We start from the raw sequence: 13,786 nt of genomic DNA on the forward strand, positions 1-13,786 counted from the left end.
CCGTTTTAACTTGGGCGCCAGCTTCAATCTCATATTTTTTTAAAATCTCATATATCATGTCCGGGCGTTTCCCGTCCGTCCAGCCCAGGTTCCATTCTCCGATCACACAAGCCCGCACTCACCTCAGAGCCCCGGAACGAAAGAAAGAAGGGAGGCTGGGTCATGCCCATAACCCATTGCGCCGTCGGCAAACCACCAATCGCCGAACGCACCGGGATTAAAACGACCCAATCAACCCGCGGTCCCCCGGAGCTCCGACCAATCAGGAAGACTCGAAAGCAGCCAATCAGAATGAGAGCTACTCTTCCAATGAAACAGGCTGCTGATATCCAATCACGCGGCTGGAAGGGTGTGTCCGCCAATGACTTTCGGTGGTTTGTTATATTAATGACTTTACTGTTGGCCACTGTTTGTTATATTAATGACTACCTAGCGTTTATCAGAACGTCAAATGTGTCTGGGAAGAGTTGTGAAATGTATGGACCAATCCTTTCCCAAATAGAGACACAGGCGACTCGAAATACTGAAATCTGTAGCGACGAACAGTCTGCTGGAGAACTCAGCGAGCGGGTCGAACAACATCAGTTTGGGTAAAGGAAATATCGACGTTCGGATCGAAACTGCGTCAAGACAAATTGATGCAGGGTTTGTCAACAATTCCCTTTCTCCCACAGATTCTAATCGACCCGCTGAGTTCTCTAGCAGGTTGTTTTGAAGCACCTTTCTTAAGTAGATTTCAGAAACTGAATTCGAAGAAATATTGAAGAATAGAGGTCGAGAAAAAGTGATACAAAAACGAAGAAATAGATTTTACGTTGAGGAATCAAACTCTCAAAAACAGAGCATGAGCACAAAGGATTGATGGTTTCACCTATTGTTTCAGATGTTTCCATGTTCTCTGCAAGTCAGGCAGTAGCAGTCACCCAATTCATTTTGGATGGCTTGGGTAAAACTACCACAAAAATGCTCACGATGATAATAAGTATGTAATAACAGCTGACATTACTGCTTAGTGTATAAATAAACTCACAATACAGGTGGAAAGTGCTGTGGGACACTCAACTCACCTCAACTCTGAACTGATTCCACAACCTACAGACTCACTTCCAAGGACTCAAGGGTACAACTCATGTTCTCGTATTTTTTTATTTGCATAATTTGTCTTCTTTGCACATTAATTCTTGTCAGTCTTAGCTTATGAATAGTATATTATAAATTCAATTGTATTTCTTTATTTTTTAAAGGCCTGCAAAGAATCCAATCTCAAGATAGTATCAGGTGACATATTTTTTATATAAATTTACTTTGACTTTGATATCAAATGCAGCATGAATTACTTTATCTCTGTAAACGTCCATGATGTTGACCACCTCCTACAATTCAACAGGATCAACACAGGCCAGCAATAACATTGACACCAGAAAATGCAGATGCTGCAATCTGAAGTAACAAAACAAACTGTTGGGTAAACAGTGGGCCTGGCAGCATCTATGCAGGGGAAATGGACAATTGATATTTCTGCTAAAGATCATTCATCTGGATTGAGAGGTAGAGGGCAGATCGTATAAACAGGTGGTGAAAAAGTTGGCAAATGAATGCTGGAGGAACTCAGCAAGTCAGGTAGCATCTATGGATGGGGATAAACAGTTGATGTTTTAGGTTGATAGGTGGAACAAGGTGAGGAGAATTCAATGTTACATTCACAGCACACTTTGAAACTTCCTTCAGCTACAACATGATTATACCACCAGTCACATTATCCTCTCCTGTTCTCTACAAAGCCTACTCTGTTCATGGCTCCCTGGTTCAATCATCCTTCTCCAACCCCACATTCCACACCCATGTAACACCTAACCATGCTCTTACCTCCTATCAGGTGAGGCAGAGGTTGACACACATCTCTTCGATCTGTGTTTATTGCATTGATATAGTCTTCTCTACAGTGGTTAGAGCAAGTGTAGATTGCACTCTGTCCACCATGCGTATCTGCAGCTCCCAGTTGCTGGCCATTTATATTTCCCTCCCCATTCCCACACCAACCTGCCTGTCCTCAGCCTCCTCCAATGCCAGAGAAGCAGCACCTTGTATTCCATCTAGGTAGTCCACAACCTGATAACATGAACATTTTACCTTTTGTCCTGATCTACCCTGTTCCTCCTACACCCACCCATCCCACATCATTTATTCTTTCCCCTCCGCCCTCCCTGACAATCATCCACACACTCCTCCCACTGGATCCCCTATCCCTCCTGTTCTCATTTGACCTCCTGCCCTTTCACATTAAAATTAAGTAAATTAATATTTTGATCCATTATCAATTCTAATTAACAGAAGAGTTAAAAGATCAAACAATAAATTATTAGAACCAGAGAATGAACCATAAAATAAGGTACTCAAACAGAAAATTTGGATGGTAGCCCAACTCAGCTTCCAGAGAAAAAAGAAAAAAAGAGACCCCACACCCCCCTCCCACAGCCAAGAAGCCGGCCAAAGAACAGTCAGCATGCTAAACCCTACGGACAACCCTCCCAAATAAATCCTGCCGGCAAAACTCCAATCATCCAAGATTATTATGTTCCTACCAAGACAAAACAGAAAAAAAGATCAAAAATCCAAAACATGACGATTAATTTTAACAATTTCAAAATATATATATATATAACAATTACAGCACAGAAACAGGCCATCTCGGACCTTCCAGTCCGTGCCGAACGCTTATTCTCGCCTAGTCCCACCGACCTGCACTCAGCCCATAACCCTCCATTCCTTTCCTGTCCATATACCTATCCAATTTTTTTTTAAATGACAATACCAAACCTGCCTCTACCATTTCTACTGGAAGCTCGTTCCACACAGCTACCACTCTGAGTAAAGAAGTTCCCCCTCATGTTACCCCTAAACTTTTGTCCCCTCTCAACTCATGTCTTCTTGTTTGAATCTCCCGTGCTCTCAATGGAAAAAGCCAATCCACATCAACTCTATCTATCCCCTTCATAATTTTAAATACCTCTATCGTCCCCCCTCAACCTTCTACACTCCAAAGAATAAAGACCTAACTTGTTCAACCTTTCTCTGTAACTTAAGTACTGAAACCCAGGTAACATTCTAGTAAATCTTCTCTGTGCTCTCTCTATTTTGTTGACATCTTTCCTATAATTCAGTGACCAGAACTGTACACAATACTCCAAATTTGGCCTTACCAATGCCTTGTACAATTTTAACATTACATCCGAACTCCTATACGCAATGCTCCACTTTATAAAGGCCAGCATACCAAAAGCTTTCTTCACCACCCTATCCACATGAGATTCCACCTTCAGGGAACTATGAACCATTATTCCTAGATCACTCTATTCTACTGCATTCCTCAATGTCCTACCACTTACCATGTATGTCCTATTTTGATTAGTCCTACCAAAATGTAGCACCTCACACTTATCAGCATTAAACTCCATCTGCTATCTTTCAGCTCACTCATCTAACTGGCCTAAATCTCTCTGCAAGCTTTGAAAACCTACTTCATTTTCCACACCACCACCTATCTTACTAATCCAATTTACCACCCCATCATCCAGATCATTAATGTATGTGACAAACAACATTGGACCCAGTATAGATCCTCGAGGCACACCACTAGTCACCGGCCTCCAACCTGACAAACAGTTATCCACCACTACTCTCTGGCATCTCCCATCCAGCCACTGTTGAATCCATTTTACTACTTCAATATTAATACCTAACGATTGAACCTTCCGTGCGGAACCTTGTCAAAGGCCTACTGAAGTCCATATAGACAACATCCACTGCTTTACCCTTGTCGACTTTCCTCGTAACCTCTTCAAAAAATTCAGTAAGATTTGTCAAACATGACCTTCCACGCACAAATCCATGCTGACTGTTCCTAATCAGACCCTGTCTATCCGGATAACTATATATACCATCTCTAAGAATACTTTCCATTAATTTACCCACCACTGACATCAAACTTACAGGCCTATAATTGCTAGGTTTACTCTTAGAACCCTTTTTAAATAATGGAACAACATGAGCAATACGCCAATCCTCCAGCACCATCCCTGTTTCGAATGACATTTGAAATATTTCTGTCAGAGCCCCTGCTATTTCTACACTAACTTCCCTCAAGGTCCTGGGGAATATCCTGTCAGGACCTGGAGACTTATCCACTTTTATATTCCTTAAAAGCATCAGTACTTTAATCATCTTTAAAATATTATAATTACAAAGACCATTGATTTTCTATAGAACTTTTTCCCCAAACATGGGGACATCTCCTTGCCAAAAAGATAACATAGAAAGCACATGAAATTAATCACACGTATTGAATTAGATTTGCCATGGTAATGCTGGATATGCATGTATTATTTTTGTACACTAAATTAAGTACACCTACTTGTTAATGCAAATATCAAATCTGTGAGTGAATCATGTGGCAGCAACTCAATGCATAAAACCATGCAGACATGGTCAAGAGGTTCAGTTGAGAATGGGGAAGAAATGTGATCTAAGTGACTTTGACCGTGGAATGATTATTGGTACCAGACAGGATGACTTGAATTTCTCAGAAACTACTGACCTCCTGAGATTTTCACACATTCATCTTTGGATGAATGATGTGAAAAACCAAAAAAAATCCAATGAGCGGCAGTTCTGTTTGCCAAAATGCCTTGTTAATGAGAGAATTCAGAGAATGGCCAGACTGCTTCAAGCTAACAGGAAGGTGGCAGTAACTCAAATAGCCATGGTGTGCAGAAGAGCATCTCTGAATGCACAAGACATTGAACTTCGAAGTGGATTCACTACAGCAGCGGAAGGCCACAAGCACACATGCACTCAGTATCCAATTTATTAGCTACAGGAAGTATTTCAAATATTCAAATTTTCAAACATTGGGGAAGACCTTTTATTACAAAGTGTTTAAAACACTTCAAATCTTCAGTTTCAACCATTCTTAAGTATACCTCAATGCAGTTGAGTTTTAAGCAGTTTGAAATTATATATAAAACAGTATTGTCAAAATAAACCCTGAAACCATCTGATCTTATTAACCTCAAATTTTTCATAGCTCCTGGAAACTTTACTACATGCAAAACCCTGAGAATACAGGTGGAAAATTTAAACTGCCTTTGTGATATTTTTGTTGAATTGTTCTGCACAAAAATTACAAAACCCTGTAGAAATTTCTGGAACACATTTATATAGCTTATAAATGCCTTATAATTTTGTGGTTGGTGGTAAAATAATCAGCCAATAAGAAATACAAAAGTAGGCAAGATAAAAGTTTAATATAGTTAAGTGCAAGGTGTTACAAATTGGAAAATAATTATTTAATCATTAGATGCCAAATTAGATTTGGAAAAAATTATAATACACATTTGCCATGCTTAAACATTTACACACATACCCTCCAACCTTCTTTCACCTCCAGATAATGACTTGCTTTTATGATTCAACTCTTATCAGTACTTTGTTGATGATTCTATTTATGTCCAAGAATTAAGTTACCATATCATCCAATGGATGATTCATTATTTAATTGTTATTTGTTCTGAAGGAGCAATGAAAATACTGATTCTTTTAACACTGAAAACTTGCACAATTAATGTCACCAGTTATCGTTTCTTACCTTTGACATATCCATGTGAAATTATGCCAGTTAGGGACAGGAGGGCTGCCATTTATTTTAATGTATCCATGCTTCACGCTTCCATCTCTGCTCAGGCTTTGGTTGCAACCCCAGTGGCTTACATCTCATCAAATGCTTATCTTTGTACTTGTTGAATGTGTTGAGAATTTCTGCAATTGCTACCATTTCAAGCAAAGAATTTTAGACACCCTTTGTACATTGAGTGAAATCAGTTTTGATTTTAATCCCACTCTGATCCTTCTAACAAATAATTTCAACTTCACCTCCATAATTATTGACTTCTTCACAAAGTGAAATGGATTTTTCGTAGTTTGACCCTGCCTGGATCTAGCATAATTTTATGTATTCTAGCTACAACTTCCCACTGTTACAAAGAAACCAATCCTAGTGTGCTTCTTACCCATATTCCGTATGAAACACTATGTTTGTCCATGTTTTTCCATACTCTGGAATTTCTGTTTTTATTATTCATCTTTGAGCATTGCTGGCAAGATGAACATTTATTACCCATCTAGATTTGTGCAGGAACTATTGCAGCTCTCTGGTGAAGGTGATTCCACTGTCCTCTTGGGGACAAAGAACCAGAACCTCACTTGTCACCTTCTTTTCCATTTTGAAAACCTGGCAACCATGAAGTTAACCTGCTCATTCATTTTCCACTTTGATTCCCAAGTATAAAATATATTGTTACATTTGGCTGCAAATAGGCATGACTGAAGGAATTTAAGTGACTGATTTCAAATTAAATTCCTAAATCAGTAACACCCCACTGTTTTAAGACTCCTATTTCATAACATTTAGTACAACATTTGACTTTACAATCAACCTTATCACAACCTTGCATCTTACCGTCTACTTGCACTGCACTTTCTCCACTGAATTGGGCAGGAAACAGTTACCAAACAGTTTCTAACTAGGGTTAGTCAAGTGCACTTGTGAAGCTGTTATGACACTACACCTTGTTTAGAGCAATCAGTTTTTAACTAGTGTCACTTATGTGTGCTTATATTCATAAAGCAATGGTTTTTGTTACTGACAGTTGGTGAGAAAGAAGTTGTAAGGCAATTCGGAACTATTTTGCTCACTGTGGTTTCAAGCATTCAGGCTTGGTTATGCCAGAAATTACCACAGACATAATGGAGCAAACAAGTTTTAAATAGTCTCAGTTGCATGTGCTTGTGTTATGTTATCCATTTGGGCCAACAGGTGCAGATTTTTGATCATTTTGTGTTTTATTTTGACTTAATGCAGGAAGGCAATGAAGATATCTGCAATAGGTGTCTGCACTGATTTTGTTCTTTTACAGTCAATCAAAAGAACACTGGAGCAATGAATTCTTCTGTCGGTAACTATTAGAACTAAAACACAGTTTTATACTACTAATAGTAGTATTAGTAGTGTTCTAATTTATTCTGTATTTCATTTAAATGCATTATTTGTTATTCAGTTAAGCAGTAGTTTGGTCTTTGTTATGCCTTTTAACAACTTTCATGGAACTTCAGCGAATTGGTCCCAAACATACTGGTTCCAATGTGCCCCAACTGACCAGAATTCACTGTATTTGATATGTATTCATTTCTTGATAGTTGTCTTCTTTGCATGGTCTTCTAATTATGTGCATTCTTCAAAATTACTGAACTCTGCTTCTTTCTTTATTTTTTCAAGCTTAGTCTCAAAATTTCTCACATATTTTCTTCAACTCTTCAAATTTTAACACCTTGCACAAGAACCAAAATTACTTTGGTTAAATCAATTACAAAAAGAAAATGATCTATTAAGCAGGATAATTTCAAAATCAGCATATGGAAAAATCACAAGGTTGATTTGGATAGTTCAAATAACAACCAACCAATTAAAATAAAGTGAAAAGCACTTTTATTGGCAAAAAGTCATGAGACTATATATGAGATTGTATAAGCCATGATTAAAAGATGTACAAAGATGTAGTCAAACATAGCTGATTATTACTGATCAGAGAAAGGAATCAAGATTATTTCCTTAAAACAATTTCTCTCATTCTTGAGTGATTCCCTTTGGTTTAATGGCAGACTGAATTCAATGCATTGTAAACACTAGTGAGGCTTCAATTTATCAGAGCGTGACCAGTTAAAATGGCACAAGAAAACTTCCAACCTTGGCAGTTACCACTGCTTTTTTAAAAAAAAACTGAATTACTCGTAGGATGACAGACAAAATATTACAACACATTAGGTGGGAAGACCCCCAAAAAAGCTTAACAGCAGGAATTAAGACATTTCATAAAAAGATAAATTATTGGCAAATTAGGCAATGAAGGAAGTTGATAAAAATACAGCAGGCTCACAATTGAAAAAATTTCCGTTCACAGGCATCATGTTAGGACATGCCCAAAAGATTAAAACCATTCTTGTGCTATAAAAGTGAATAGGCAGTGTCCCATCTAAGAGTCTTTTAAATTTCCATGTAAGAATTAGTCATTAATATTGTAAGAAAGCACAAAAATTACTAGCATCACCTACACATGTGATGTGTGGCTTACAAAAAGTGGTTGTCATGATCTTAAAATCACAAAGCTCCAACAAGGAAGTTCAGAATTATGAACTCTTCAGGTAACTGAAACTAGAGGATAAAAAGGTACAGTACTGTAAAAGTTCTATCAAATACATCTACAGAAGGAAACTCCCCTGCATTCCAACATAGGAAGTGCGATTGTGACCATCGCCGAGAAATATTATTGCTTCAGTTACAGTCAAAGGCTTTACTGACATCAAGGAGACACTGGTGTGCAACAGTGACATTTCTCAAAAAAATACTTCTGCTTTCCAGCACCAACATCTGTTTTATATAGTTCTCTGTAGATTTGTTGCTAGTTCAGTGGGTTCTTTTAGGGGATTGTTCTGATGCAGTTAACTTTACCAAGACATTCAGGGAATTGTTCAACTGCAATTATTTATTCACTTTTTAGTTTACTTCTTCGACAAAGGAAAAAGCCTCATAATAGACTTACTCTTCGGGGTGGCATTTGTAATGTTAAAATGGTCTATGCAATTCTAAAAAAATAATCAAAGAGTTGAATTGGACAGAGACCAGTGGTAATTTTTCAATGCTGATTTGGATGCAAGACATTTGTTTTAATAGCTTCTCAGCAGCCTACAAAAGATGGATGAAAGTTAATCACCTGAGGTTGTGGGGTAGACACCGAGGGAAAATGGTACTGTGAATCTCATCTAGAGGATTTTTTCTTTTCTCAGTCACTATTAGAGAGAGGAGATGCACAAGGAATTTTTATTTTTATTTTAGTCCAACATCTGCATTACCCCTAAAAGATGGACATCTCTGTTCCCATTAGGATCATGTGCTTGAGTATGAGTTTGTGGAAGTAGAGGAATGATTGACCTGAAGAGGTGGCTGGTGGGATGAATCTAACAGAAGAGCTTAATGAAGCAGTTGTGACAATAGGGCTTGTCATTCTGCTCTTTGAAGGTGCCCTTGTTGAGCTGTTTCAAGCAGAAGGCACAGACAAAATGCTCAGGATGGAACTTCTTTCCCATAGCAGTGATACAACGGCCTGTGATAGGCTTCTGACATCCAGAGCACAGGGAGTTGCGACGCTCATGGTAATGCATCTCGCAATATGGCTGACCCTCATGTTCAAAGAAGCTGCCATTTATGAATGGTGTGAAACATTCCTGTAAGTGAAATAGAAAATATAGATTTTATAAAGGAAGTTTTATAAATAAATTTCAGAGACACTTACAGTGCACTCAGTTCATCAGCAATATCATATACATAGTAAATAAATATATGACAGAATGGTTCATTTATTATCAAAATATACAACTTGAAATTCTTTTCCAGGTAGCCATGAAACAAAGAAAGGAAAGAAAGGCAGCATGGTCATCAACCCCAACAATCCCACCTCTCTGCACAAAAAATGAACAGAAATGCAATGACACAGCGACCCCAAAATCCCTCCTCACTGCACAAAAAACAGGAAAGATCAGGCAGAAAGCAAAGAATATAAAAAAACTACAAGTCCAAGTCCACATCTAAAATGCAGAAGACATAGAGAACACTCTCTGGGCCCAACAGCTCCCCTTTCCCTTTCCAGTACAGAGCGATCAAAAGACAGGCAGCTGCCGCTCACTCTCCACATTTGCCTCAATGTTTCAATCCTCCTCATTGCTCTAATCAGCAAACAACGGAAGCTTTAATCAGTGAAATGGAGTCTAACAACTGCTTGTGCCCCGTCCCACAGCCTTCCTGTCATGAATGTCATGCACGCGTTTCTGTCTCCCAGATTCCTCTCGGAGACTGCAGAGTGTTGAAATACCCAAACGATCTCCAAGTTTTCACATTCGCATTGATGCTTCAATCTCCCTTGCCGCTGTAACTGGCGAACAACAGAAGATTTAATCGGCAAAATGATGTAGAACATCAGTTCGCAGTCTGGCCGCCACATGCTGCCTCTGCCTCCTAGAATCTTCTGAAACTGCAGAGAACTGAAACACCCAGACAGCAAATCACAGGCTCCAACAGTCTCAGAATCACATCCATGACGAGAAACTTTAAATGTAAAAGACATAGTATCAGTAAAATATATGGTTTCATGATCTATCCAGGAGATGTCAACCAAGAGAGCATTGTATGCAGGCACCATCTTGACTAGAAGAAATATTGAAGGAAAGGATATGAATTTGGATCTAGTATTTTTTCTGGTGTATTATGTCAAATAAATTCTTCTTGGGCTTCCAGCTGGGTACAGGTAATGATTTTAACTGACGTTTCAATGACAAACTCTTTCATCTTCATCAGGGATGATGCCTGGACGTGTCTAGTCCAGTGGTATTTATACCCCATCATCTATCCCTTCTTATTGGTTAATCCTCATCCAATCAGATTTCTACTTGTTTACAACTGAATTCAAGTTCTTACTTAGAGCATTAAGGAGTTGGAGCTAGAACTGGATGAACTCTAAGTCATTTGGGACGCTGAAGGAGTGATAGATAGAACATATAGAGAGGTAGTTACACTTAAGGTGCAGGACACAGGAAACTGGATGACAGTTAGGAAGGGGAATAGGGGTTAAGGAGCCAGTGTAGAGTACTTCTGCAGCCATACTCCTCAACAATGGGGGGGGGGAAAGGATGACCTAAAAGAGGAAAGTCGCAGTGGTGGGGTCTCTGACTCAGATGTGAAGGGGGGAAAAGAGGCACTCTATGATGATTTGGGATTTGTTAGGGGAACGTACAGGAGGTTCTATGGGTGAGAACGAGGTCCCACATGGTATCCCGGGTGCCAAGGTCCAGGATATCTTGGATCAGGTCCTCAACATTCGTAAGTGAAGAGCCAGAAGTTATGGTCCATATAAGTACCAATGACATGGGTAGGACGAGAGACAGGCTTCTGCATAGGGAATTTAGGGAGTTAGGTGCTAAGTTGAAGGGGAGGACTTCCAGAGTTGTGATTAAGGATTGCTACCTGTGCCACATATTAATCAGGCCTGAACGAGGAGGATTATATAATTTAACATATGACTGAGAAGTTGGTGTAGGAGGGAGGGCACAGATTTTTGGATCATTGGTCTCTCTTCCAGGGAAGATGGGACAGAAAGGATGGCTTGCGCCTGAACTGGAGGGAGACTAATATCCTAGCAGGAAGGTTTGTTAATGTTACACAGTGGGGTTTAAACTAGAGTTGCAGGGGGATGGGAACCAGAGTACCAGAACAGTTAGTGGAAAGATTGTGGCGCAGACGTTGGTAAGACCTCAGACAAAGTTAGGAATCAAAAGGTTGAGCATGGTGCGAAAAAATCAAAAGAGGTGAATTCAGGACTGAAGGTGCTGTATCTGAATGTGTGCAGTATATGGAATAAGGTAGATGAACTTGTAGCACAGTTACTGATTGGAAAATATGATGTTGTAGGCATCACTGAATCATGGCTAAAAGAAGGTTATAGCTGGGAGCTTAATGTCCAAGGACACACACTGTATCAAAAGGACAGGTAGGAAAGCAGAGGGGGTGGTGTTGCTCTGTTGGTAAAAAATGAAGTCAAGTTATTAGAAAGAGGTGACATAGGATCGAAATCATTGTGGATAGAGTTAAGGAACTGCAAGGGTAAAAAGATTCTGTTGAGAGTTGTATACAGACACCCCCAAACTGCAGTAAGGATGTGGCCAACAAACTACAATGGAAGATGGAAAATGCATGCCAAAAGGGCAATATTACAATAACCATGGCAGACTTCAATATGCAGGTAGATTGGGAAAATCAGGTTGGTGCCAAATTACAGTAAGGGAATTTGTAGAGTGCCTATGAGATGGCTTTTTTTAATGCAGCTCGCAGAGGATCAGCTATTCTGAATTGGGTGCTGTGAAAAGAACTGGAATTGATTAGAGAGCTTAAGGTAAAAGAACCCTTTGGGGCAAGTGATCATAATATGATTGAATTCACCCTGAAATTTGAGAAGGAGAAGCTTAAGTCAGATGTATCAGTATTACAGTGGAGTAGAAGGAATTACAGAGGCATGAGAGAGGAGTTGGCCAGAATTGATTAGAAAAGAACACTGGCAGTAATGACAGTAGAGCAGCAATGGCTGGAATTTTTCAAAGCAAATCGGAAGTCACAGGATATATACACCCCAAACAGAAGAAAGTATTCTAAAGGAAAGATGGCACAACTGTGGCCAATAAGAGAGCTCAAAGCCAACATAAAAGCCAAAGAGAGGGCATATAATAGAGCAAAGATTAGTGAGGTTAAAGGATTGGGAAGCTTTTAAAAACCAGCAGAGGCAACTAAAAAAGTCATTAAGAAGATAAGAATGTCAGACGAAAGGAAGCTAGCCAATAGTATTAAAGAGAATACCAAAAGTTTCTTCAGATACATAAACTGTAAAAGAAAGGCTAGAGTGGATATTGGACCACTGGAAAACTATGATGGAGAGGTAGTAATGGGGGACAACAAAACAGCAGGTGAATTGTACAAGTATTTTGCATCACCCTTCACTGTGGAAGACACAAGCAGTATGGTGGAGTTCCAGGCGTCGGGGGCATGAAGTGAGTGAAGTTACCATAAATAGAGAGAAGGTTCTTGGGAAACACACCCCAGAGTTCTGAAAGAGGTGGCTGAAGAGATCATGGAGGCATTAGTAATGATCTATTCAAGAATCACTAGATTCTGGAATCGTTCTGGAAAATGGGAAAATTCTTCAAGGGTGGAGAAAGACAGATGAAAGGAAACTATAGGCCAGTTAGTTTGACCTCCATAGCTGGGAAGGTGTTGGAGTAAATTTTTAAGGATGAGGTCTCAGGGTACTTGGAGGTACATGATAAAACAGGCCACAATCAGCATAGTTTCCTCAAGGGAAAATCTTGCATGACACAACTATTGAATTCTTTGAAGTAGTAACAAGCAGGATAGACAAAAGAGAATCAGTTGATATTGTGTACTTGGACTTTCAGAAGGTCTTTCACAAGGTGCCACACATGAGGCTGCTTAACAAGCTACAAGACCAGGGTAACACAGGAAAGATTCTAGCATGGGTAAAGCAGTGGCTGATTGCCAGGAGGCAAAGAATGGGAATAAAGGGAGCCTTTCCTGACTAGTGGTGTTCCACAGGGGTCTCTGTTGGGACCGATTTTTTCAACGTTATATGTCAATGATTTGAATGATGGAATTGATGGCTTTGTTGCAAATTTTCCAAATGATACGTAGGTAGGTGGAAAGGCAGGTAGTTCCGAGGATGTAGAGAGGCTACAAAAGGACTCAAGACAGATCACAAATGGGGGAAAACAAATCCCATCCTCCAACAACAGCACTCACATTCACACATCAGACACACCTCCAGTCATTCAGGCATGGCAAACATTTCATATACACATTGTAATATACTGAACTTCACCCTCCATCTCCCCAACTTCCTGCAGAAGGCCACACAACTACAGTAAGAAGCTTGACTGTGGCCTTCAGAAACTATTTGTAAGAAGGTGTGGGGAACCGTAAGCCAAGCCAAGTCACCTCAGAGCCCATCACCAACAGGGGTTCATCGACCACTGTGACAGATGGCATGCATATGTTTGTCCTCAACATTTCACACTCAAAGATTCATTATTATTAAAGTATGTATCCATATACAAATCTGAG

At 39.5% G+C, this 13,786-nt stretch overlaps 1 protein-coding gene and 1 long non-coding RNA gene across 6 annotated transcripts in view; one reads left to right on the forward strand and one right to left on the reverse strand.

Moving 5' to 3' along the window:
* Positions 1–361: 361 nt before the first annotated feature.
* On the forward strand, positions 362–10,321 carry LOC140738217 (uncharacterized). Its single transcript, XR_012101335.1, has 4 exons — positions 362–1,120; positions 1,245–1,278; positions 6,917–7,010; positions 9,503–10,321. It is a non-coding gene; the product is annotated as an uncharacterized lncRNA (long non-coding RNA).
* The window catches only part of LOC140738216 (paxillin-like), a 173,800-nt gene continuing 167,537 nt past the window's right edge, over positions 7,524–13,786 (reverse strand). For all 5 annotated transcript variants that reach the window (XM_073065324.1, XM_073065326.1, XM_073065325.1 and 2 more), the window contains one exon: positions 7,524–9,333. In XM_073065324.1, the coding sequence (XP_072921425.1) occupies positions 9,067–9,333 (267 nt within the window). In that variant the 3' untranslated portion in view covers positions 7,524–9,066. The remainder of the gene's footprint in view (positions 9,334–13,786) is intronic.

Source organism: Hemitrygon akajei, chromosome 14 (assembly GCF_048418815.1).
Source record: "Hemitrygon akajei chromosome 14, sHemAka1.3, whole genome shotgun sequence".
In the NCBI taxonomy this organism is placed as follows: domain Eukaryota; kingdom Metazoa; phylum Chordata; class Chondrichthyes; order Myliobatiformes; family Dasyatidae; genus Hemitrygon; species Hemitrygon akajei.